This window comes from Vespula pensylvanica, chromosome 13 (assembly GCF_014466175.1).
Source record: "Vespula pensylvanica isolate Volc-1 chromosome 13, ASM1446617v1, whole genome shotgun sequence".
Classification (NCBI taxonomy): domain Eukaryota; kingdom Metazoa; phylum Arthropoda; class Insecta; order Hymenoptera; family Vespidae; genus Vespula; species Vespula pensylvanica.
In genome coordinates, this window is record NC_057697.1 from 3,470,035 (window position 1) to 3,495,969 (window position 25,935).

General features: G+C 28.1%; 5 protein-coding genes across 21 annotated transcripts in view; 2 read left to right on the top strand and 3 right to left on the bottom strand.

Moving 5' to 3' along the window:
- LOC122633934 (zinc transporter ZIP13 homolog) overlaps positions 1-10,550 on the top strand; it is a 15,306-nt gene extending 4,756 nt beyond the window's left edge. The window contains exons 2-5 of the mRNA XM_043822431.1: positions 6,005-6,115; positions 6,927-7,192; positions 7,315-7,897; positions 8,332-10,550. Of these exons, the coding sequence (XP_043678366.1) occupies positions 6,005-6,115; positions 6,927-7,192; positions 7,315-7,897; positions 8,332-8,507 (1,136 nt within the window). The 3' untranslated portion in view covers positions 8,508-10,550. The remainder of the gene's footprint in view (positions 1-6,004; positions 6,116-6,926; positions 7,193-7,314; positions 7,898-8,331) is intronic.
- A 90-nt stretch (positions 10,551-10,640) lies between these two features.
- LOC122633932 (nucleotide exchange factor SIL1) lies at positions 10,641-13,980 on the bottom strand. Its single transcript, XM_043822430.1, has 4 exons — positions 13,325-13,980; positions 12,664-12,962; positions 12,311-12,573; positions 10,641-12,237 (listed from the first exon to the last, which is right to left on the bottom strand). The coding sequence occupies exons 1-4, from the start codon at positions 13,443-13,445 to the stop codon at positions 11,484-11,486; spliced, it is 1,437 nt and encodes a 478-aa protein (XP_043678365.1). The 5' UTR covers positions 13,446-13,980; the 3' UTR covers positions 10,641-11,483.
- A 186-nt stretch (positions 13,981-14,166) lies between these two features.
- LOC122633935 (complement component 1 Q subcomponent-binding protein, mitochondrial) lies at positions 14,167-16,007 on the top strand. The gene is made up of 5 exons (XM_043822432.1): positions 14,167-14,469; positions 14,842-14,992; positions 15,105-15,307; positions 15,575-15,663; positions 15,739-16,007. The coding sequence occupies exons 1-5, from the start codon at positions 14,256-14,258 to the stop codon at positions 15,886-15,888; spliced, it is 807 nt and encodes a 268-aa protein (XP_043678367.1). The 5' UTR covers positions 14,167-14,255; the 3' UTR covers positions 15,889-16,007.
- Positions 16,008-16,699: 692 nt separating this feature from the next.
- Positions 16,700-20,135, bottom strand: LOC122633734. Its single transcript, XM_043822050.1, has one exon. It carries the CDS (start codon positions 20,133-20,135, stop codon positions 18,246-18,248), a length of 1,890 nt encoding a protein of 629 aa, XP_043677985.1. The 3' UTR covers positions 16,700-18,245.
- Positions 20,136-20,357: 222 nt separating this feature from the next.
- The window catches only part of LOC122633732 (receptor-type guanylate cyclase daf-11), a 25,464-nt gene continuing 19,886 nt past the window's right edge, over positions 20,358-25,935 (bottom strand). For all 17 annotated transcript variants that reach the window (XM_043822034.1, XM_043822035.1, XM_043822031.1 and 14 more), the window contains 11 exons: positions 25,553-25,678; positions 24,402-24,641; positions 23,951-24,079; positions 23,714-23,843; positions 23,384-23,506; positions 23,156-23,245; positions 21,744-21,867; positions 21,183-21,401; positions 20,947-21,038; positions 20,644-20,773; positions 20,358-20,500 (listed from right to left, as the gene is read on the bottom strand). In XM_043822034.1, coding sequence (XP_043677969.1) covers positions 20,490-20,500; positions 20,644-20,773; positions 20,947-21,038; positions 21,183-21,401; positions 21,744-21,867; positions 23,156-23,245; positions 23,384-23,506; positions 23,714-23,843; positions 23,951-24,079; positions 24,402-24,641; positions 25,553-25,678 — 1,414 coding nt within the window. In that variant the 3' untranslated portion in view covers positions 20,358-20,489. The remainder of the gene's footprint in view (positions 20,501-20,643; positions 20,774-20,946; positions 21,039-21,182; positions 21,402-21,743; positions 21,868-23,155; positions 23,246-23,383; positions 23,507-23,713; positions 23,844-23,950; positions 24,080-24,401; positions 24,642-25,552; positions 25,679-25,935) is intronic.

Genomic DNA, 25,935 nt, shown 5'->3' on the forward strand with positions numbered 1-25,935 from the left:
AGAGAGAGAGAGAGAGAGACAACTAAAGCTTTAGATAACGTCTCTTGTTCGAAGATGACAAGCTTGTATGGTTAGTTCTATTCGTTATACGTTTCAGAAAGAGATATATAGAAGCAATGTTAGAAACAGAGATAGAAATAGAAATAGAAACAGAAACAGACAGATACATAAATGAGTGTTACGGGATACGGTCTCATTCACTTTACCAATAGTCTTATCGTTGTTATCATAATTAAACGATTAACAGGAACTCGAACAAAATAAAAGTAAGTAAAACGAAAAGAAAGGATTATGTTAATACTGGAGTGGCATTGTTCCCCGATGAAACTCTAATCGTCCTCTTTTCCATTCTCTCGGGCTTTATCTCTCTCTCTCTCTCTCTCTCTCTCTCTCTCTCTCTCTCTCTCTCTCTCTCTCTCTCTCTCTCTCTCTCTCTCTGTCTCTTTGTCTTTGTCTCTCTGTCTCTCTGTCTCTCCGTCTCACTCACGTGTTTAATACCATCGTAGTAAGCAAGGTCATGAAACTTGTTTGATGAAATTCTCCGCGTGACATGCATGCAAAATTTGTTACCTGTCCATATATCGGAATTCAAGATCACGAAATTTATAGAATGTCCTTCTAACGATGATAATGTTCTTAAAAAGTATTTTTCTCCACGATCCTTGTAAATCTTTTACTTCATTTTCTCTCTCTCTCTCTCTCTCTCTCTCTCTCTCTCTCTCTCTCTCTCTCTCTCTCTCTCTCTCTCTCACTCTCTCACTCTTTGGTTTTTTCTTTTCTTTTTTTAAGAGTCATCATCTCGATTTAATCGCTAATAATCGATAATTCGATAATAAAATCAAAAGTAAAGTTTTGATAAATTTCTGTCGAGTATTATCGAAGTGGTACCACTGTGATATGGAAAAGGAAGGATATATAAAATAAAATAAAAGGAGGATGGACAAATAAAAAAAAAATCATGATATAGTGGTATTTCATGGAAAAGAGATAGTAGAAGGGAAAGTACGTTGAAAATATCGCAAGTAATTTCTAATTAATGACAATTCTTTTTGTTTCTTTCTTTCTGATACACACACACACACACACACACACACACACTTTTTTTATCATACAACATCGGGAAAGATTAGCAACAGTCGATAAGATTGCTCGCAGTCGTCTTATCTAACCTAATTAATGATGACGCAAAAGTGTTTTGTATTTAGACAGAAAAATAACACCTATTACAAAATTATGATTGAAAATGATTTTTTTGTAACGGAATATTCTTTCATGTGCTCTTTATTTCTTTCATTTATCTTTTATTTTGAGCACTGTCATCGAATTGGTTATTTCTTTTTTTTTTATTTTTCTTTTGTATTTTTTTGCAATTAATTATTCTTAATCGTGACAGTCGTATATTTTTTCATAGATAATCATTAGCTTTTTTTTTTCTCGAGATAATAAATTATGATGAATAAGAACATTATCGTCGGAAAAAGAGAGTGAGAGAGGGAGGGAGAGAGAGGGAGGGAGAAGGAGAGAGAGAGAACAGATGAAATAGGTATATGTCAATCTTTTAAAATGATGCGATTAATTAAGAGTTTAATCATTCGTCTTTCATAGCTAATGTCATTGTTGTCAGTTAAAAATTAATATCTCGACAATGTCTGTATGATAACTGTATCGAGCATTCTAGAAGGAAGTAATGTACTCATATTATTATCATATAATATCACGTGACGTTTCGTCGCTTATTTTATTATAGATAAAGAAATTTTAAAAGGCACCATGAAGATTTTAGATTTTCCATTTAATCGGATCGATAATCCGATTAAAGATAGATTTAATATTTCGAAACCTCCAGAGAGGTTTAATATTTTTTGATTAATTTATTGAAATTTTTAAACGATAAAAAACCAATTTTTTATATTATATATATATATATATATATAAAATGATATAACTCTTATATGTATGAGTTGATTCTAAAACATTAATTTTTTTTATCAATTTTTTTTCGCGTGCGATATTAACGTTTTCAATGTAATCGTAAAAAATTTTAATTGAATAATAAAGTAAAGTACGCTTATCGATCTATCACCGAATGAAAATCTCATAATCTCTATTTTGACATATTCTCTTCTATTTAATATTGTAAAATTGTACAGAAAGGAAGTAAAGATATATTTATATATTTTCGTATCTCGTATTAATGCTAATATACGAACTTTGAACAAGTTATCTCGTTGCCACTTTAATTATCATAAACGTATTCTTTTTCCAATTTCTTTCTTTTTTTTTTCTTTTTTTATTTTGTTTTGTTTTGTTAAACGATTAATCTCTCGTCTTGCTATTGATTCAACATATCTCTGTAGAAATAAAATCTGAATAATGATTATCGTACTGTATTAAATATATACGTGATAAATTTCTTTAGCCTACTTTTATTATCTACATTTCATTATCATTATTATTATATTACATTATTATTATATTATAACAGTAATGAACATTCTTTTTCTTTTCTTTTTTTTTTTTTTTTTTTTATTCTAGAGAAAAAGTAATATTATATTATTATATATATGTATAAGTATGTATAGGAATGTTATAATAATTTAATTCCTAGAAAATAGGAGAAAAATAATATGGGAATTCAACGATGCAACAAATATAATAGGCTCTTATTTAATAGACAAGAAGAAAAGTGAAGTCAAGTGAGACTGCAAGAACGTTTGATCTTTCATCATCTCTATAGAAACATAACCTATTATAAGATGTTGCAAGAATAGATCGATGTTAACGCATTTTTCTTTATTTTTTTTTTTTTCACTCTTGGAATAAATTTGAAAGACAAATTCGAAACTTGTCATATTTGATGTACATACAATACTATAGATGATAGTAATATGTAGATAATAATAGTTCATGTAGAAAAATTCGATACATCATCAATGAAAAACCCACGTATTCATATTTATCATTTAACAAGCAAACACATTCATGATGAATCTTTTGATACTTTAGACTTGTTATCGAATTGCAAATTGTAAAATTGTAATCTCTAACGCGATTCGTTTAGTTCACGCAAGGTCAGTCAAATTCTTATGCATGTTTTCAAGCACGTGATAAATTGCATGATTGGAATTATGATAGAAATAATTTTCAATATCTTTTTATGAAAAATATTGCTGTGACGATTATCGATCACGCCATTTTTCAATCATGTGGTATATATACACATACATATATAATTTAAATAATTGTTTGTTCTAATAAACGCATAGAAATATGATAATTATACTCATTTTTTATTTACTCTATAATTTGCTATTTAATTATTTACAACGAATTTTGTTTTTATTCGACCAATGAATAAATTAGACCGCTCTATTAGAATTGCAAACGATTCTCGAATAATATCGATTTTACGGTCGAACTTAATGACGCAACGATTATTTTCGTCGTTTTCGTCGTTTTCGTCCTTTTCGTTTCTTCGAAATAATTAAACAGTTTGTCTTCCTGTTATATACACGTTTTATATATTGGGCAGTATATAAACGGTATATATTCTTTTGTTTGGAAAAGAAAAAAGAAAGAAGAAAAACAAATGTCTTTTATCAGCAATTATTCTGCTAGTCGTAATCGATGTTTCTTGAGATCTCCAATTAAGACTGTTAAGTATAACAAGATAGTTCATTCGTTATAAATAGCAATGCTCATGGTTCCGTTCATAATCATTTACGATAGCTTCTGGATGACATATTGAACGTAAATAAATTATTCATAAAAATTATTAAATAAGAAAAGAATTAAAAGAAATGAAATTATAAATTTTTCATCATTTTCTTTCTTTCTTTTTTCTCTTTTCATTTATTTTTTTTTTTTTTTTATTTTTCTTTATTTTCTATTATTATACAACGAAGAAGTTAAGAATATTCGTGTATAATGGAATGCACATTTATCTTTTGTAGGTAGTTATGTACAAATTAGAGATAATTTTTTTTCCAATGAAATTACATTACGTATGCGTACTTACGAACAATAACAAAAAGAACGGTAACGTCGAAATACGCCTACCATATATTATCACGTAGGAAGTTTTAGATAATAGCATAATACATATCTAGTTTGATGAGAGAGAAGTTCTAGTTTGTAAATCTAGCTTCTGTTCTTGTCACATTTTACAAATGTTTGGGGTTTTCCCTATAATTTCTCTTAGAATTTCTGGAAAAATTAAAATATTCGCATTAGCTGATATCGTATCTTTTGTTTTGTAAATTGTTCATATAGAGACAGAGTTTCACGTCCGTTATATATATATATATACACGTATGTATGTATGATATGTATATACATATATATATATATATATATCGATGAAGTATCATAGATAATATGGCTTCTATTCGTCGAAGACCTTTGAACGGATATTACAAAAGGAATCGTATTTAATATGTTACAATAATAATAATAATATTCAAAAATAAAAAAGTTACATTAAACGATTTACATATGTCAATGTATACTGCATCAATTATATCGCTACGAGTTTGATATTTGTGTCGCATTGTAATGTATGGTCGATAATAAGAATAGATTAATGCAATATCCTCATGTAAAGTCACGCTCCTCCTCTCTTCGGGTTTTTATCGATTTGTCGTGGATTATATATCGCGACTGATTATATTCTTTTTTGTTTTATTTTTGTTTTCTTTTTTCTCTTCTCTCTCTCTCTCTTTTTTTTTTCCTTTTTTCTTCCTCTTTTTCTTTTCTTTATTTTTTTTCTCTCCATAGCTCACCCTACGTCGAGTTTATTTTAAGAAAAAGAAAGAAGATCAATGTTTAAGTTAAAATAATGTTTAACTTAAACAAATAAATAAAATTACAAATGTAGAATCAGAATATTAGGACGAAATAATTTAACTCGTCGAAACGTCGCATTAGAACGATCGTTTTTTTAATATAATTCAAGACGTTTTATTAAATAAAAAAAAAAAGATCATTTTTCTCATTCGTTTTTTACGATCGTGTTATTTCAAAGAAATAGAAAAAGAATCAATTTTTATATTAGAATGAAATAAATTAAATTGACGCGATGAATTAATATATTACTAATAATATTATTAATACAAAATATATGTGTATCTGTCTGTGTGCTTGCACTTTAGTTCGTTAAAATGTAATATTGAAGCGGTCATTTTGATAGAAAAATATTTGATGCACATTCATAGGGAAAAAAATGATATGAATAGGAGGGAGAAGGACAATATATTTCCATGTATTCTTATTGTACGAATATTTAAATTTCTCCGTAGACATATACACATACACGCGGTAACATTTATTATTAATGTCACATAATCCAAAAATAAAAAGCATGTGTTTCTCGAAGATATGTGGATCGATGAAATTACATTTTGTATGTTCATTGACTCGACTATAAAAAAGAGCATATAATTCGTGATAAACGACTTTTCGTTGAAAAGAGGTTAACTTTGACCTTATCTTCGTTTGCCATACGTCGCCAATCGATCTTATATATATATATATATATATTTCACATACATCATTATTAGTCCCACGTACATATCACATGATATGTGTGTGTGTGTGTGTGTGTTTTTACTGTGTCTATTTTGAAGTATTTTCATGATATCATCTGGTACGACAAATCAACCCCGTCGTAATTGAGTGCAACTTTGTCGTCATTTCTTTTTTCTTTTATCTGTTATATTTATCTGTTTTTTACAAAATGATTAATCAACGACATGCGTACATACGTACTTACGACGTATGTATTTATATAAATCATCATTTACAAAAAGCAAAAACACGAAAAATTAATAACATATGCAGATCACGAACACACACACACGTTTATTTCCATCATGCATATTACGTTTAATTTCAATATCGTATTATTTCAATATAATATTATCGATTATTCATTATGTCAAAAAATAAAATAAATAAATAAAACTTTTATAATTCCTCTTTCTTTATTTTCTTTTTTCTTTTTCAGCTAGCGCAGGAACATTGAAAATGCTTTTAAGCTTTGCCGTTGGTGGTCTTTTGGGTGACGTTTTTTTACATCTTTTACCAGAAGCATGGGAAAACGATTCGTTGAAACGAGGTAAGAAAAAATTAAATATGATCGAAAGAAACATACGATAAAGGAGCTATATAAAAATGGTTGATAAATGAAATTTTACGAATTGGATTTGAACGAAATAGATTAATTATTGTGTACAACAAAAACTCCAATAAGATTTAAGTTAGATACATTTTTGTAAATTGTTTTTTAGGTTAACTTTTAAGATCAGATCACACATACACACATATATATATATACATATAAGATGTGCATAGTTCACGTATAGAAACCAATTCGCGATTTGGAACGCTCTGTATATTCTGAATGAAGTCCTGTGTGTATCTATGTATATTAGAAGAAGCTTCCATCCGGTGGAAGAGGCTTTATGAACTCTTTGTAGAACGCCTTCGAACTCTATTATGCGTCGGTTACGGATTTGAATCGCCAGCTGTGCCCCGATAAATTGAACTGTCTCTCTCTCGACCAATAGCGACGAACCTTTCCGATTTGTCCCGAGAATGCACACGATGATTACAATTCTTCATTTTACGCTAATGTTCTTCTTTCTTCGAGCAATTATCTATCCCGTCGAAGAAACTCGATAAAAAGTACTCGATTTTATTTGTTCTTTTCCTTTTCTATTTGTTTCTTCGATTATTATTATTATTATTATTATTATTATTATTATTATTATTATTATTATTATTATTATTATTATTATTGTTATTATATTTATTGTCGTTATTATTTTTTATTTTTATTATTGTTGATGTTATTGTTGTGTTGTTACTTGTTATTATGTTGTTATTATCGTTACTATCATTTATTAATAATGGAACGATATTTTTAGCTGAAAATTCGAATTCTCCATCTATGCCCTGTGGTCTTTGGGTTCTCACTGGATTTTTAGTTTTTGTCATCGTTGAAAAAATTTTTGCTTTCGATTATGATCCAGAGGAACAACAAACAGATGATAACAAGGAACCATCTGAGAATATTACAAAAAATCTTGAAACCGAAAAAGAAGAAATGGAGAACAATAATTGTATTAATTTGATTGGGATTAAACAAAAGAATGGCTATAATCAACGTTGTACGGGTAATGAACTTTTGGAGGTATGATTATTTTCAAGTCATTAATAAAAATATTCTTTGAATTTCTTTTTGTCTTTTTTTTTTTTTTTTCTTCTTTTTTCAAATATAAAATAATCAAGAAGTATTTTTCTTTTGATTATTAGGTGGAACCCTTTCTGGAAAAAAAACCAATGAAGAACGGTTACATGGAGATGAGTAATGGTGTGAAGAAATCAAAAAAGAATGGTTACTTAAAATCAGAATATACGAATGGCATCGTTCTGTCTGATAATATGTCAGTTGATGAAGTCAGCAATTGTTTGAAGAGACTTACGAAGAACAATGGTCTTTCATCGTCGTCATCTTCATTATTGAATGGATGTATCATTGACAGAAAACGAGTATCGTCTGATACAAAGGAAAAAATTACTCGGAAAACTGTTGATACTGTTGTCCAAAAAACTAGGCCAAAGCACATAGCAGGATATCTGAATCTTATGGCAAATTGTATTGACAATTTTACTCATGGATTGGCTGTAGGAGGTTCTTTCCTCATGTCCTTTCGATTAGGCGCTCTAACTACGTTTGCCATTTTGATTCATGAGATTCCACATGAAGTTGGTGACTTCGCTATTTTACTTCGCAGTGGATTTAGCAGATGGGATGCTGCGAGGGCACAACTTTTGACTGCAACCGGTGGCATTTTTGGATCTTTGGCCGCTATTATTTTTTCTGGCGGCGAAGTTGGTAAGTAGAATGATTTACATTTCTAATTTTTTTTTTACTAATAGATTTACACGAATAGATAATTAATAAAAATACAATTTACAGATAACTGTTTTATATAGATTATAGATAGATTATGTTACAACAGTAAAATTAATTTTATATTCAATAATATGCTTTTTATTACTTTTTGTGAATCATCCTGTACAGTAAAATAATGAAATGAAGTTGAAAAACAGATTTTATTGTATAATTTATATGAATTATTTTTAAATTGCCAGTACTTCCTATGTCAACACTTCGTATCTTTACTGATAACTTCTTCGACCCTGACTTATTACGAGGAAAATATTGTGATAATTTGTAATTCAGTATTAGAAATTTATTAAATAAGTTAGCCTTTATGTTGTTTTAATAATAAATATAATATTTTTCATTATCGCGTTTTGTTACAGCGGCAAGGACAAGTTGGATTTTACCATTTACTGCAGGTGGTTTCCTCCATATCGGCTTAGTTACAATTTTACCAGAACTGCTTAAAGAATCTAGTCCAAAGGAATCTTTAAAGCAACTCGCTGCTTTGTTATTTGGTATTACATTAATGGCGATTTTAACAATTCTTTGCGACTAAAAGATATATATTTCAATCAAGGAAGGAATTAATTTGAACAAATTTATGTAGAGCACTAAAATCTGTTGATCATTTTATGATGGTACTTTTCTGAAGTACAATTTCTGTAAGAACACACTCTCATTAAATAATATATGTGTGTGTATATATATATATGTATGTATGTATGTATGTATGTATGTTGTATGTAGTATATATGTATATATATATATTATATATATATATATATATATACACGAATATATATTATAAATGCCTATCCCAAGAGAAAGATAATGTGTTGCCATAAAGTTACATAATTTTGTTGCTCTATTAAGATAAAATTTCATCAAAGAAAGATGAATAATCAACTGGGAATTAATTTAATGACTGACCATACTCTTATATATGGATACATTATTACACGCTCCAACACATAAATTGTATCTTACAAAGTTATAGGAGTCTATGTATATATATATATATTAAAAGTATCCTAAAATATTAAAAACAGTTTAAATAAGCTTGAGGGAAGCACTACTTTTCAGACTCTGTGATCCTTTACAATAATTAAGAATGTGTTTACTATACGAATCATTTAAACTAACTAATGTTATAGTATTCTTATAATCGAAGGAGAAGAGTGTAAATTTATTTTTATAATCTCCAAAGTTAATCACATTTCTGTATCTAAATAAACTTTAATATTTTTCCTCTTATAAACTAAACAACTGAAATGAATTATTTATATTGGCAAATTGAAATAGATAATGTTATATATAGATTGTGTTGATCGCAACTACATTTAATTGAATTCTGTAACATTGTATCCAGAATATTATATTATGAGATGTGTAACGAATTGACGAATGACATTTCATGTTATGAAAAAGGTGAAGATATGTAAATAATTTTAAATGCTTCCCCTTCTTTGACATTGAAATTAAAAAAGGGCATTTTATAAAACTTTAAATTACATGAGATCACATATGATATAAATTTTCCGGATATAAAAAAGAAAGAAAGTAGTACACAAGTATATTAATCAATATACTTACCTGATTAAAAACAGAGAGAGAAAGGACATACGTTTGAGTTCCTAAAAAAATTCTATGTGAGTATATGTTTTCAAGAAAAACTTATAGTATATTTAAGTGAGAACGAACGATTGCGTTGATGTTATATGATGCGATGGTGGGAAAATAAAATTGTATAATAAATAAACGAATTGAAAAGTTAATGGATACAAAAATTATATTATGTAAAGAAATGTAAAATTAATGATGTAGATATGTACGATCATTCGAGAAATAAATTTCAATACGTAATATTTTATAAAATTAGATGTATATCGCGCGCGCACATACCCACACGCACACAATTTCGTTATCTATTGATAGAAAAAGATTAATTAAACCGATAATAATCATTATCGAATAATTTTTAAATTGGAATTTTTTATGAAATAATTATATAATTATCACGTTATCGTTTGTTACTAATAAGTAAGCAAATGAGTATACACAGTCAAGATAAATAGGCCTAGTCGTCTCTCATAATGCCTAGAATATATAAATATCGTTCTCTCTAAACTTACATATGTAAACACAAGGAAAAAAAAAGAAAAGAAAAAAAAAAAAAACAGAAAAAAAAGATACACATCAAGAGTTTTTTCAATGTAATTAAATTCATTTATATCCAAACGGTAACTTAATTATTTTATTCAAAACGATACATGCGAATGTATATATTGTTTATATATCTCTTTGTAATCATATGATCTAAAACAATCCTTGTACTTAAAAGGTAGAAAACAAGGTATTCTTTTCAAAAAGAGAAAGACAACAAAATAATAATGGATAGACAACAAAAAGAAAAATAGGAAAAAAAGAAAAATAATTAACATGGTACAAGAGTGCCTTTCCAAAGCACCTGTATATACAAACCCTGTTTTAAAATATATTTCCCACGTATTAATATTTTTTGAAAGTTATGACTTATAATAACGAATCCAATTAATATATGTAATCATTAAAATTTGTAAATAAACTATATTATATTCTATCGGTTATTTTTGTATCATAATAATGTCCTATATTGAAAATAATTTTGTCAATATAATTATAGTATATACAATGAGGTAGTCAATATAACTAGATCTGCAAAATAATTTAATAAATAATTGTTCTCAAACAGTGAAAATATAACATTTGTGCCTTTTTACTTTAACATAATTTGATATTAATTATGTATTAAAAACTTGGTACTCTCTATATTCTAGTTTCCTATAGTTTTAAAAATATACGTGTTCATGTACATATATAAATATGTATAAATATGATGTGTATACATATATGTATATATATATATGTATGTAAACAGGAGTGATATCAACTTCAACCTACGAATTTTAGTCTAATTGAAAAATTGTAAGAATACATCAAAATGACAAACAATAATTGATAAAGACCAAGATTTTAACTTATTTTTGTTTTTAAATGCAATTTATATTAACTTTTTACTAAACGGAAAGAGAATATCACTCTGTACACATGCGTACATATAAATATATATATATATATAAATATATATATATATTTATATATATATATTGTATAGTACATTTTTTTTACATTGGTCTATAATCAAAACACGTTTACAAGAAACTTCAATTTGAAAATAAATAATATATATTGTTTTTGTTTTTATAAACTTGTTTTGATTTAGACTATACGAATCACATTATATAAAATAATCAGTCACATAGAATAATAACCTATTTACAGCCTTTGTAATGTACATTATAATTTTTGTAGATATAAAACATAATGATAAATCTTCTGTTTCAGGATCACAATTTCACGTTCTGTTTCACAAGGATCGCTGCTTTTGCAGTATGAAATATTAATACGAAAATGGTACTCTCTTTCCCTGGGTTAAACTTATTTATGATACATAATTATATTCTATTTTGTATACAGATCCCATTAAAGTTATTTACAATTCTTCGTGCAATGACATTTCAAAGACTATCTTCAATTTTTTAATCAGTTGTATCTGATTATTGATTATGTCCGCGTCATCTGATTCTACAGTTCCACTTAAATTTTGATAAAGATTTAACATATCGTTTATAACTTGTAGAAGCATATGTTTGTCCATGTAAACTTCGTTTTTACATATGGGATTAATCATAATCATACTTTCACTTACAACTTCTAGTAATTCATAATTGTCAATTTCATTTTGATCACGAAGCTCATACTTGAAACTTTTGATCATTAAATCGTATAAATATTTGCAATATCTATGCATTAGTAATTTTTGTTCAAGATCCGTGGCAGCATATTCTTTTGCTTTCGCATTACGTTGTCTAATATCAGAAATTTTTTCTATATCTTGCCTTTCGACGATCAAATCATTAATAAGTCTCATAACTTTTAATTGTGTTTGTAACTGATTGTTGTTCAAAATTTTTCCAAAAATTTCTAAACCACCATGATCAAGCAATGCTTTCTGAGCAGCCGGGAACTGACGTACTAAGGCACTCAATGCAAAGAGACATCTGGACTTTACAAAAATTTTATTGTTTGTTGATAATATGTGTAGAAGTTTCTGCATCAAATCTTTTTCTAATGCTTTCGCTTGTACTTTTGGATTTGATTGAACAGCAGCACCTAAAAGCCTTAAGGCTTCCGCTTTTATTTCGTTGTATGTGCTATTCAAACATGGTAATATGATGTTACTTATCCTGTGAATATTTCAAACAATTAGTTCTTTATCTTTTTTAATTAAAAAAAATACAAAATTATGAAATATCTTACCCTTCCATATCAGCAAATAAACGAGCAGTGTCAATTTGATGAATCAAATATTCAAAACCATTAAGTATATCCAAAATGATTTCAATTTCTATATTCAATAAAGAAGATGTATGCATGGGAACTTTGTATAATTGAAATTTCTTGAATAAAGTGTTCAAAACTTCGGCATCTGTGGTAATATTAATTTTAGCTGCTTTTAATTCTTCTTTCAATGTTTCATAGGCTCTCAATTTCTGCATCATTTTAGCCTGTGTACTTTCATCCTTAAAAACACAAATATATAAAAAGATTATAACATACAAACTGCAATGTGTCTTTCGATATAGATTATCGCAAAAAATATTTTTTATTACATTTATTTCAGATGGCAAATCAGTTACGCTTTCTTTAATCTTCTTCAATCTAGCTTTTAATTCCATAATTGGAACTTTTAATGCTTCCGATTCTTTAGTTTTTGTAGATTTCACAGATTCATCATCCTCCGACTCGAGCAATGTTTTATCCGGGTGTAATATCAATGATTTTGAATGAGATTGATTGGTATTTTCATTAAAATCTTTTTCCTTTGTTTCCTCGTCATCCATTAATTTAGCTTCTGTAACTCCAGTTTGAAAGTTATGCCTTACATGTAATCCTCCTGGTATCGGTTCACCTAAACAAATTTACGATTAATTATTCGCTATGTTTAGATATAAGAAGGATACGTAAAGTATATAATGTTTCAATTTTTTTATTACATATATCTTAATGATTTAATTAATTCGACAATGTGTCATTATATTTTTTAAATTATAATAATAATAATATACATGGCTAAAGAAAATAAGTGAACATTTTTTTATATTATATTAAATAAGGATTGTGTTAGAGAAGGAAAAAAAATTTTATTTTGGAAAATATTAAACAAGTTTTTGTTATCGTGATAAATTATCGAACGGTCGATTCGACTGACGTGGTCTTACGAGATGTCTTATGTTATCATATAACAATAGTTCTAAATATAATATTAATTACCTTTTTTAATAGTTTGCCATTCACGTGATGGTACAAAAACACTTTCGTTTTTTTCCGAACGCGTAAAAACAAATAAATGGAAATAGAGAAGAAATGAGTACAATCGTATATTAGTATGCATTTTGATGAAAAATCATAAAAAAAAGAATTAACAGCACGTTATATAAAATAACTTTTCAACCGACAGATCAGATATTCAATAATGCTATTGTTTAAGTCAATGAAGAAATATTAAATCACGTAACTAATAAAATTTAATTTCTCGTAAATTCCGTAAGTCGTTTAAAAACTTTTTGAACAGGTGCTAAACCTAACTTAACTACTGAACGTGTACTTTTGATTTTGAGCGCTATGCGGCGCTGGTGTCCCATAAATCCTTAAAAGCAAACAAATTTTAGAATAGAAAAACTTGACATTGAGTAAACATTGGCCTTCGATTATCAAAATATTCATACGTAAATATGTATTGATCTTCAATTGAACCTATTTCAACATATTAATATCCGATAAAATTTATTCAATTCAAAAAAATTCACTTCACTGCTACCGAAGAATTTAACTTAAACGAATTATGAAACAATCGAATTAATCGAATGTTACAAAAACTGTTGAACAATCACATATATGACGTACATAAACTACTTCACTTTCATAAAGGGCAGCAATACTGCCATCTGCTGACCGAAAAGTAAATTAAATAAAAAAACATGGAAATTATTCCATTTTAGTTATCTTCAGCTAGGGTTTTTTGAAGTTACAGTTCCGAATTAAACTATTTCCGTTTCGGAAGTTATATAAAATAGGAAATAATATAAGGTTGGTAGATCGTGATGCAACCATTTCTATTACTATTCTCTATTCTCTTCTTGCCTTTACGCTGTACGTATTGCATATCGTAATAATCATTGAAAATAAATTGTAAAAAAAAAAGATGAATTGTTTAGTAAGGAATCTACTTCGTGGTTCTGCCATTAAAAATATTTTATTTTCAACTTCTAACAATGTTTCAATGAACAATAATTTATATCGAACATTGTGGAACATGTGCAACCGGCAAAACGATGCTATAATATCATTTGCTGTTCCGAAAATTCAGAATTCACAAATTTATGGTTACGAATGTAATAGAAATGCTCATACTAAAGGTAAATATTTTTTTTTTATCAGAATTTGTTTCTACGAATTAATTCTTTAAAGAATTTTATTAATTTTCAGAATGTATTTTTATTTATTAATTAATGTTTTATCTTTTTCATATATATTGCATTCATAATATCGTATTTTTAGATATAGTTTGAATTTGATACAATTTTTAGTTTTTATAATGTTATAGTATTTTAATTTTTAATACTTTATATTTAAATTTATATCTCGGTAATATTTCAACAACTAACGTTTTAATCATTAGCATTATGTTGCGTTATCATTATATATAATTCTTATATAAGATTATTGGAAATAAGATTGTTGAGCTTATTTAAGATTGTTAAAAATATGTTTATTATTTATATTATCAGCGGAGAAGGAATTAGTAGAGTTCTTGGCTGAAGAGATAGTTGCAGAAAAGAAAGCCCAGAAATTAAAAACGATTCCAACAGAATTAGATGGTTTTAAGGTATCTCTGGATAGTGCCGAAGTTACACTTGAGAAGAAAAATCGAAATGAAGAGTAAGATTAAATATAATGTTCAAAAATATATTAACTAATATATGATATAAAGTAATAACTTTATATTTTAACTTCTAATACTAATATATCTCAATTTTATAATCCTAAATAGAATTAGAATTTCGTTCAATATAAATCATACGGTAGATTCTAATTCTGAACCAGAAATTGATCCTCAAAGTGATAACGCAGATATTGGAGAAATGAAAAGCAAACCATCGTTTACCGTAGATATTATAAGAGGAAATCAAACTTTAGGATTTACGTGTTCATTTAATAGCGAACCAGGAGCATCCGGAGCTGATGATAGCTACAGTAAGCATAGATTGTTTATAATTCGTATAAAAAAATATAAAAGCATCATATGAATAACCAAAGTGTTGAGTACAAAATGATGGTCAAAATCATTTTGATTATTATTCTTTGGAAAATCAAATGCATTCTTATAAAATTTTATTCGTAATTGTTTGTTATGAAATAATTAAATGAGAATGTAACATTTCTATGCTATAGTAGAAAAATTGCATTTATTATTTGTTTAATAAGATAAATGTAATAATAAATTACATTTATACTTTTTAGATGACATTTTTGGTATCGATGAAATAACTTTTTATGAAGGAGAACACAGCGATAAAGTGTATGCAGTTGCTGGTGAAATTATCGATGGTGTAGGTATCTTTGTATTATAGAATATAGTATTTTGTTTTTATGCGATCTACATATATTTTATTCTTTTTGTATAGTATCTATACGATCTCTTGATGAATTATCTCGAAGAGAAGGGTATTTCAAATGGATTTGCTGAAAAAATCATCGAACTTAGTACAAATTATGAACATACAGCATATGTTAGTTTATTAGAAGGTCTTTCAAAATTTACCTCTAACAAATAAGTTTCTACTCTTTACTGCTTTCTTATTTCTATTTTCCAATAGAAACATGTAATCATCATATTAAGTTCTTAAATATTGTTAATGAAAATGTATTTAAAAAAGTAAACGTTTATCATGCATATATAAATATCATCATCCCGTTGAATCTTTATAAAATAGTTTATAAAAAATAATTTTATTTTGTGTTCTTTTCATTATAATTGTTTAATTATAATAGTTGTAATAATAATGATATAAAAAAAAGGTAATAAAAAATGTAATATGATAACTTATTTTAAAGCAATAATAGAAAGAGTACTGACAGTGAAATTTTCAAAAAGATGTAGAAGTTTAATTTTATGTTTGTATATTTGATTAGAAATAGAACTCAAACACGTCAAATTAAAAAATTAAAAATTCATTGGACTCAATTTTCTTTTTCGTTTATCTTATGTTATCTCTCCAGTCCTACATTGACATGACATTGAAATGTATCATTATATATATATATATATATATATATATATATATATATATATATATAGTCATGTTTTTTATACATGAACTATATAATGTTTTAATCAAAGTTATTTTTTTATTTGCATTTTGTTATCTCTATTTATATTTTTTGTTCATAGAGGATAACGAAATAATTTTTTAATAACATTTTTTTATAAATTAATAATATTTCATTGACTAACATTTCATTTCATTGGGATTTAACGATTACAGAATCGTACATAGTTCCATAAATGAAATCATTTATTGTCGTTTATTTTCTATTAATCTATTTTTTATTCTATTCTATTAGTGTTTATAGGTAATAAACATATTTTATTGACAACAGTAACATTTATTATTCCACGTTACACAACATTTAATATCTACGTTATTTTATAGTCTTGAAAGCTCTAACATTTTTCTTCTTTTTTATTTTTTTTTTGTTGTTGTTATAAAATAATATACAACATAAGTAATGTAATGCGAGAGCGTAATATGAAACAATTCAGTTACATAAAACAAATGTTTCTTCTAAAGCATTTTTAATACAAAGATTTATTTGCATTGTTTAAAATATAACTTAACATTACTCGTTTATTAATGTTACTTTTTGAGAAATGTGATTTTTTATTCTGATAATATCATATGAGATGGCCTATATTACCTTTAATTTTATTAAAATAATATATCAAGAGAAATATAAAAAGAAAAGGAGAAAAATATAAAATTACAATAAAAACGCTTTTATTCAATTATTATTATTATTTCTAACTTCTGAGTATTAAAAGAAATTATTTAACTAATTAACTTTCTAATCTTTCTTATATGTATATCTGAAATATTATTTTATTTACATTCACATATTTTGGCATCCATAATATATAAAATAGTATTTCAAATATTTCTAATACCAGTTGGAAATCATCTTGGTAATTGATTGAGATAAAAAATTATTAAACCACGTTCGTTTTGTTCAGTAGGATGACTAGTATCACTTTAAAAAATAATTCAGCTATTTTAATACAAGGAACCATCGATTTCATTTGTATTCAATCTTTATCATTAATAAAGATCATAATGATGAAGCATCAATATAACAATAAAAATTATATTAGTATAAAAGGAAAAAAAAATATATATATATATAAATTGTGTTATTTAATTCATTAAGGAAATAAAAATAATATAATCGAAAACATGAAAGCATTGAATAAGTAATCCTCTATATACTTTCGTATATCTAAAGAATAATTTAATTTTTGAAACAATGACATATGTACAATGTTTGACATCATTATTACCATTCATATCTTATTGACTCGTTATTCTATAATCATCATTATAGAAATCAATAATTAATTATATATTGTGTGAATTAATGCTTCCTTATTACCTTTATTAGATCATGCGTTGAAAATACGATTTAAGTACAAAATTCAATTAAAAATGACATACGGTAATGCACTTCGCTTATGAATTTTTCTCTTAAAACATTAAATATTTTGATTGCAACAAAGAAAAAAATCTTGAAGAAAATAAAGAAATAATTTAACAAAAGTTTAGAAATTATATTTTAATGAATTCTGATCAGTGTCACTTGTATCCTGGTATCATTTTTTTCCCAACGAATTCAACATTTAGAAACATAATAATATATATATATAATAATGCATGAAACGTGACACACGATATATGGTATATGATATAATATACAGTTTAATATAATATACAATATATAATATATTATATGTATATATATATATATATGCGTATAGCGTAGTCGTGATATTTATATAAGCGATACAATGGTGAGATTCTCTCAAGTCATTCCGATGTTAATTGGCGGTCATTTGGAAAAATAACTATATCTTTGGCATTTAAATAGAGGTAGAATCATCCGAATCGGTATCATCACCATCAACAATACCATAAGATCCACGATTGTCATTACCTTGAGTCCAACTCGATCCAACGGCTATTTCATATCTGTTCTCTTGCATATTGCTGGTTGGCACGATTCTAACGTAAGTGTTTTTAATATTGTTCATGAATTCTTGACTGATACCGGTGCTCTTCATCATCGGACTTCTTTCGCCGCTACTTACTGATTTCGATCGAGTTTTATTCTCTGGTTTCTTTTCGGCTTCGATCGATTCCAAAGAACTTTTTCTTCTACTACCTTTCCTGCTAGATTTCGAGCTGTCCTTGTTACCAGAGCCCGTTGTACTTTTCTTACCAAATTTAGGACCGTCGCTACTATCTAGATACTTTCTGATCCATTTAGGTGTCTCACTCGAATAAGCTTGCATTCTTTTGAAATATTTCGGCGTACCTAATATAACTGGTACATCAGTTTCTATAACAGTTGTGATAACTTGTTCATTCTCATCGAAGTTACTCTCTAAAAATTTCTTCTTAGGTATACTACTCACTGAGATCTTACCAATGGAAGTACCTTCGTCGTTCATGTCATAAGTATAAGAATAATGACGTTGAATGTGTTTCGGGGGTTGGATTATATCGAAATCAGACTCGTTGCCTATGATATTTTCTTTCTCTTTTTCTTTAACGTTTTCTTTATCCTTGTCTTTATCTTTATCCTTCTCCTTTTCTTTTTCTTTTTTTAATTTTTCCAAAGCTTCGTCGATAGAAAATTTGTAAGGTTTCCTCGTTATGTCATGGACTTTGCTAGGTGAAAGTAGACATTGTCTAAGATTACCTGTTATGCTGTGTCTCTGTCTAGTCGGTGGATCCAACAAACGACGTAAGCTCGAGTTTCTGATCTCTGGTACAGACATTCTTTCTCTAGGTGGTAAGACAGTTGTTGATATACCTTTAATCATAGCCATTGTTGCGTTTGTAGTTATCGACGTAGACGTTGATGTTGTTATAGATGAAATGGCCGTAGGTGAGATAGATCTAAGGGCTATCGTAGAGTCGAGTATTCTGCGATCTCCCGATGGCAATATAGGCGTTGTGCTAGCGACAATAACACTTTCCAAACATTCACGCGTAGGTGTCTTCAATTTATTAGGTCCGACATTTACCGTACCAGTAATCTCTTCGAACTTGCTCTGTTGATGTTCGGAGATCGGAGAGCTAGCTATCGGTAATAATCTCGACCTCCCACTATCCTGATTACGCGTCAATTGACTGTCAAGACTGTATCTTTGTTTAGGTGTACCAGCCATCAATTTCAAATCATTCTGAGTTTCCAATTCTGGTATCGAGAATCTATCACGATTGAATTTTACCGTAGAGTTAGAGAGATCCTTCCAGTTTCTATACTTCCCGCCAATATCCAATTGGGACAGACGTTCTCTATGAGTGGCTGCAGAAATCGGTGAAAATCTTTTGTGTTTCATGGGAGGTGGTGATGGTGATTGTAGTATCATCGTTGGTATACCAGAATCTCTGACGGTTGACAAACATGGTTGGGACAATCTTTGTTGTCCACGATTTGGATAATAGTCGCCAGATAGAAGCGTAGGTTGAGAGAGTCTTTCGCGTTTAGCTGGTACATCCTGACGTAGAGCAAAACGTCTGACATCTGGTTGTGAGAATCTCGAGCCATTATCAACCGTGGATATATTCTCACCGGCGCTACCACCAAGTCGATGGACGTTAGGCGTTGAAAGTCTCTCCTCCTCGTTTATACTATTGTCGCCTGAAGGTGCCCTCAAACTCGTATAAGATAAACGCGAGCCACGATTCATACCAACGAAATTGATGCCGCTGAAACTCGAATTCAAGGTCGGCTGTGACATTCTTATACGACGATCAGGCGAACCACCGCCAGATCGACGTTCGTACGATATCAACAATGTCGGTAGATTCGGTTGTGATAATCGACTCCTTTGACTCGCCGGCGAGTAACTAGGTGGACAGGGTGTAGTCGAATGTGTACCGTCATAAGTAACTGAATCTTGGGATTCTATACTCGATTGTGATTGAGGTTGAGTTTTCACTGGCGTTATGTGAAGGTTTGGGTGAGAAAGTCGATTTTTACGACCTTGGCTAGGTTTCTTCAAATGGTCGATAAGATTTGGCTGAGATAGGCGTATACAAGGTCGTACGGGACGATTTATATACCACAGGTCTCGCCGGGAGTAGGGCTCGCATCAGAGGGTACCTGATCGTTCAATTTTTAACAAGAAACATTTTTAATTCGTCATTGTTCAAACTTTCAATCGACAGTTTTAACCAAACGCACAATGGAGATATTTTCTTATCATTTTTTCGATTAAAGTATTGTCATTTTTTTCTTTTTCTTACCTTCCTCTCGTAAACGGCGCATGAAGACTGGTCGTACATCTTCAAAGAATGAAGGCAAGTCCAACTCGGCTGCTCTTGCGATTCCACCATCCTTACACTCCAACCAATATGTATCCATTAGGCCTTTCCCCTGTGTATGTATATACACGTATATATACATGTGTGTGTGTGTGTGTATATATATATATATATATTGAAATTATGTCATTAATAAAGATTCTTTTAATATTTATAATTTAATAGGAATAAAATACGATTCACTTATAATTGGAACGAATGAATGGATAAATAAAAGAAACGTACTTTAACATCTACCAAACCGCGATGCTCGATTTTGAATCCTCCAACAGCGTCCAAGGCCTTTTTCATTTCTAAACTAATGTGAATCCGTAAAGCTGCAAAAAGAGAATCACGTTTCATCATTTATTTTATATATTCGCGTCAACGATGTTCTTCTACTTATTTTTTTGTTTTGTTTTGTTTTGTTTTTTTTTTTTTTATTAAACAAAATTTATTTTTAACTATTACGTTAACGTTACCTTCGCCTGTTGATTCCATACGACTCGCCGTGTTAACCGTATCGCCAAATAGACAATACCGTGGCATTTTACTGCCTACGATACCTGCCACAACTGGTCCTGTATGTGCACCACTTCGTATTTGAAGTCGTTCACCGGGACGTTTTGGTACTTGAAAGACCGAGGAAGCAGCCAATAGGTCTAAAGCCATCGTTGCAATCTCGGATACATGTTTATCACCTTCATATACAAACCAATCGTAATTAACAATAATTCTGAAACTTCGTTCTTATAAATAATTCATTGATCAAATTAAATTATTATTAAATTAAAGAAATAAATATTAATAAGAATAATATCTTATTTCGTCAGACAAATCGAAAGAAACGAATTATTTATTAGTCAATTGAACAAAAAGTAAAAATAACAAGGAATAAAAATAATTTCGTTTCATAAGACAATCGGGAGGAAACAGAAGGAATAATTTATTAATTAATTAAAAATGAAAAAGAAAGAAGAGAAAAAGGAAAAAAAGTTTTCAGAGGAGAAAAGTCAATAGTTTTATAAAATAATATTTTGTACCATTTCTAACTGGTAAACCGGAAGCAACCATATAAGAATCACCGATAGTTTCGACCTTGTAAACGTCGTAACATTCGATACGGGCATCGAACAATTTATAAATCGAATTGAGAAACGTGACAACCTGAAAAAGATTTAATACATTTTTAAGGACCAAGTAAACATGAAAATATTGATTATCATTAAGTACTCTTATTATCGTTATACGAATTTATGAATATTTGAGTTTTGGGATATCCATAAATTGATATTGAAATATCCGGATATTCGCATATTTGTTTATTGATCGATCAACAACGAAGAGCCAAATCTTCTCTAACAGAGCTCTTGATACCATTTTACGATATAAATTTATAATATTTACTATTAAAATGTATTTATCAAAATCCTTGATAAATAAATAATTAATTTACGACAAAGACCTGATTAATAAATTCAAACGATTGTAATACGATAATACGATTAAAAAATCGACGCCTGTAATTAAATTATTCTCTTTTTCATTCTTGTATTCCTATTACAAGAATCTCGTATTCGAATCAGATAGAATTAAATAAAAGAAATTAGAGAAACAGTAAAAAAAAAAAAAAAAAAAAAAAAAAGAAAAAAGAAAAAAAAAGTAAAGTACTATCCATACAACGTATCCTTCTAACAAATGATACAGAAATGATCTCGGAATATAAAAAACGTACGTCTAAAAAATTACTTTTTAAATTTCATATCCTCTAAAAATAATACCGCGAGGTACATTAAATTACCAAATTTAAGATGTATTTAACGGAATCGTGCAAATCGGACACAATTTGGATCACCCGATATGGTGGAAATTAAGAGAAATGAAATTTCCGAAAACGTTTATCTTCAGAAAATAATATCACCAGCAAATGCGCTTACTCTAATTGCTGGAGTAATATTGTAAATGTAATGAGATCATGTTTGCGTCACTGGGAAATATATAAGTAAACTTGTTTTCTTAGATCATAAAACAATATGTTATTATCTTATGATGATGATGATGATGATGATGATGATGATGATAATAATAATAATAATAATTATAAATAAAATATTAATATATTAATTTCTTTAAATTTGTCATTTTGATCGTTTTACTTAAACTTATTCTCTTCATGATAAAAATTCAAACGAAAGCTTTTATATTTGAAGTAATCATTTAATAAAAGATTTGAAAATTTGTCACTCAAATACTCGTATTTAAATTCGAATATACGGATACTTAAATTCGGATTTTGAGTTGTAATGAGTAATTTAAGTACTCGAATATTTTATATATAATAAGAGTTGTAATTATCATATCATGCGAATAATCATACTTAATAGACGTAATCGTCTTTTTAAAAATTAAACAATATCACACGTTAATTAAAAGAATTATTTTAAATCCACTGTACCTCGAGCGGTGTATTCTCAGCGGCAATTTCAGTAAATCCAACGATATCGCTGAAGTAAACGGTCACTGCTTCGTAATATTCAGCTGGCACCTTGTACGTAGTAAACCTTGATTTATTAACTTATTCGTAAATCGAATATTTGTGGTCTTTTTTTTTTTTTTTCTTTTCTTTTCTTTTCTTTTTATTTATTTTTTCTTTTTTTCGTTATACCAAGTCAAACTAATATACCTGTTGAGTCTGTTTTAGTTGTTGAGCTACGCTAGGTGGTAACATTTGAAAGAGCAAAGTGTCACTCTTTCTTTTCTCTCTCTTCAATTCACGAGCTTTTTGCGCTAAATTGGCAGCATACATCTACGAAATTGATATCGTTTGAGAAGTTTACAAATTTGGATATATAGAATTTTTTTTCTTCTTTTTTCTTCTAATACGTATTAATTAAGTGAAAATTAAATTTACAAAAAAAAAAAAAAAATAAAAAAAAAAAGAAAGAAAAATTAATTTACCAATAAATTTTATTCATTATGAATCACATTCTCTCTCTTTGTAAAACTAACTTACTTGAATAGTAGCCACTGCATTGCGTACTAATATTATAATAATAGGTGAAACAACTAGGACCAAAACAACAATGGCTATACCAGCAACCTCCTTATTGCTGGCATCTTGCAGAGTTGAATTAACATAATTTCTAAAAAGAACGATACATATTTCGTTATATCATCATAAATGATCGCGACAAGAAGAACAAAAAATAAAACAGAAAAAGTAAGAAAGAAAAAAAAAAGAAAAATTTACCGTATCATGTGACGTAATTCGCGTTGAAGTTTACGAAGTTCATCGACATAGGTCGCCATTGAGTCGAAATAAGCGATGGCGTCATCCACGCTAGGCTCTCGTTTTAGATTCCGAAGAATTTCATCTCGCCTGTTATTAAAAAAAAAATATATATATATATAAATTCGTTATTTTTATTAATAGCAATAATATAATAATAATAATTGTACACACACATATATATATATATTATAATTATATAATTATACATATACGAAATTTTCTAACGAATTTTTTTTGTTTTTAATAACACTAATTATAATAATTTAAAAATTAATTAGAAAATTTATACAAATTGTAAGTAGACAGGAAGATAAATAAAAATAATTATTATTATATATACAGTATATGTACACTTTAAATGTATATATAGATACATATACATATATGTGTATGCATGTGTTATACATACCTAGACTTGATCCTGCCATAATCGGTCATAGTTCGAGTAAGCTCGATATAAAAGTGTTTTAAAGAAGGCACATATGTGAGGGATCCGTTCAACAAATCTCGTCCTAGAGCTTCGTGACGTACATAACTAACATAGTTGTCTCCTAGAAGTATTCCACGTCCAAAATAATTGATCCCATAAACGGAAGCAATGCCGAGACTCTCGATACTTCGTAATAGATTTTTGAAGGCTATCAAATATCTGCATGTAAAAAGATATGTATATATGTATGTATATAGCTACATGTATTATATATAAGTACATACATATGTACGATCAATGATTGTTAAAAGTAAACTACAAAATAAAAAAATAAAAAAATAACGAGTAACTGTAACGTTTGTGACTGTTAATATTTTGTAGTAGATTTTTCAATGTTATCAAATATATTTAATACTATTGTTGACGATGTCAAATAAATTTTATATAAAATTATTTATAATATAGAGGAAACAAAGATGGATCTAGAAAATAAAGAAAAACGAAATGGGGCAGAAATAATGATAAAAAGAATACTACCTTGCCGATTTTGTTATACAGGATAAGTCAAAAATTTTGAGATAACTTTAAAAATCAATTACGCTTTTTTCAAATTTTTCAAGCTAATTTTTTTCTTCAAAGTCTCTTCAAAGACTCTGCAAGCTTAAGTACAAGGTCAAAAAGTTTTGAGAAAGCTTGATCGATCTTTAATAATATCAAGGAAATTTTGGCCCATTTAGAAACTTTTCGCTGACTCTGTTTATTCGCTCTTATTTTTTTTTTTCTTTCTCTTTTTTCTTTATTAAAATCCGAATAAAATTAATTACATTTTCTAAATCAATAGTTCTAAATCTTCGACACGATATTGACTACTGTAATAGTAGTAGTAATATTTTTTACAAGCTTGCAATTGGATAATACAATTGTTTAAATATTACAAAAATTTTAATGAAATAAAACAAAAACTTTTATGACGCTTCGATTGAGAACTGATTGTCTAATATCCGAATCAATAATATTAAAGAAAATAATTATTACGATATTTAATATAAATGCACGTTATTAAATCAAATAATAAGATATAAAAAAAAAAAAAAAGAAAGAAAGAAAAGAAAAAGAAAAAAGGAACTTACCTCCATACACCGCTGTTATCCGTTTCTTTGATCTGATTGGTCAAATGATCTAGCATGGCCGCATTTACGCTCGTATACCAAGCCAATACCTCCGTTATACTACTCTCTTCCGAGCTTATTTTCTGTCTGAAATGTAAAAATACAATTTTTCCTTATATATTTTTCCATTCTCTCTTCTTTTGTAATATATGAACACAAATAAATAAATAAAAAAAATAATAATAATAAAAAGAAAAAGAAAAAGAAAAAAGAAACCATATCTCTCTCTCTCTCTCTCTATTTCTATTGAAACGAAACATTAAAAAAGAAAAAAAGTATACCTATCTTTGAAAAGTGGCAGAGAGAGAGAGAGAGAGAGAGAGAGAGAGAGAGAGAGAGAGAGA

Coding starts and splice junctions, on each gene's coding strand:
- LOC122633932 (XM_043822430.1), bottom strand. CDS start 13,445: ATGCATACTAATATACGATTGTACTCATTTCTTCTCTATTTCCATTTA. Junction 12,963..13,324: donor ATGGCAAACTATTAAAAAAG/GTAATTAATATT, acceptor AAATTTGTTTAG/GTGAACCGATACCAGGAGGA. Junction 12,238..12,310: donor TTATTTGCTGATATGGAAGG/GTAAGATATTTC, acceptor AAATATTCACAG/GATAAGTAACATCATATTAC.
- LOC122633935 (XM_043822432.1), top strand. CDS start 14,256: ATGAATTGTTTAGTAAGGAATCTACTTCGTGGTTCTGCCATTAAAAAT. Junction 14,993..15,104: donor AAGAAAAATCGAAATGAAGA/GTAAGATTAAAT, acceptor AATCCTAAATAG/AATTAGAATTTCGTTCAATA. Junction 15,308..15,574: donor CGGAGCTGATGATAGCTACA/GTAAGCATAGAT, acceptor TATACTTTTTAG/ATGACATTTTTGGTATCGAT.
- LOC122633734 (XM_043822050.1), bottom strand. CDS start 20,135: ATGTCACAGCCGACCTTGAATTCGAGTTTCAGCGGCATCAATTTCGTT.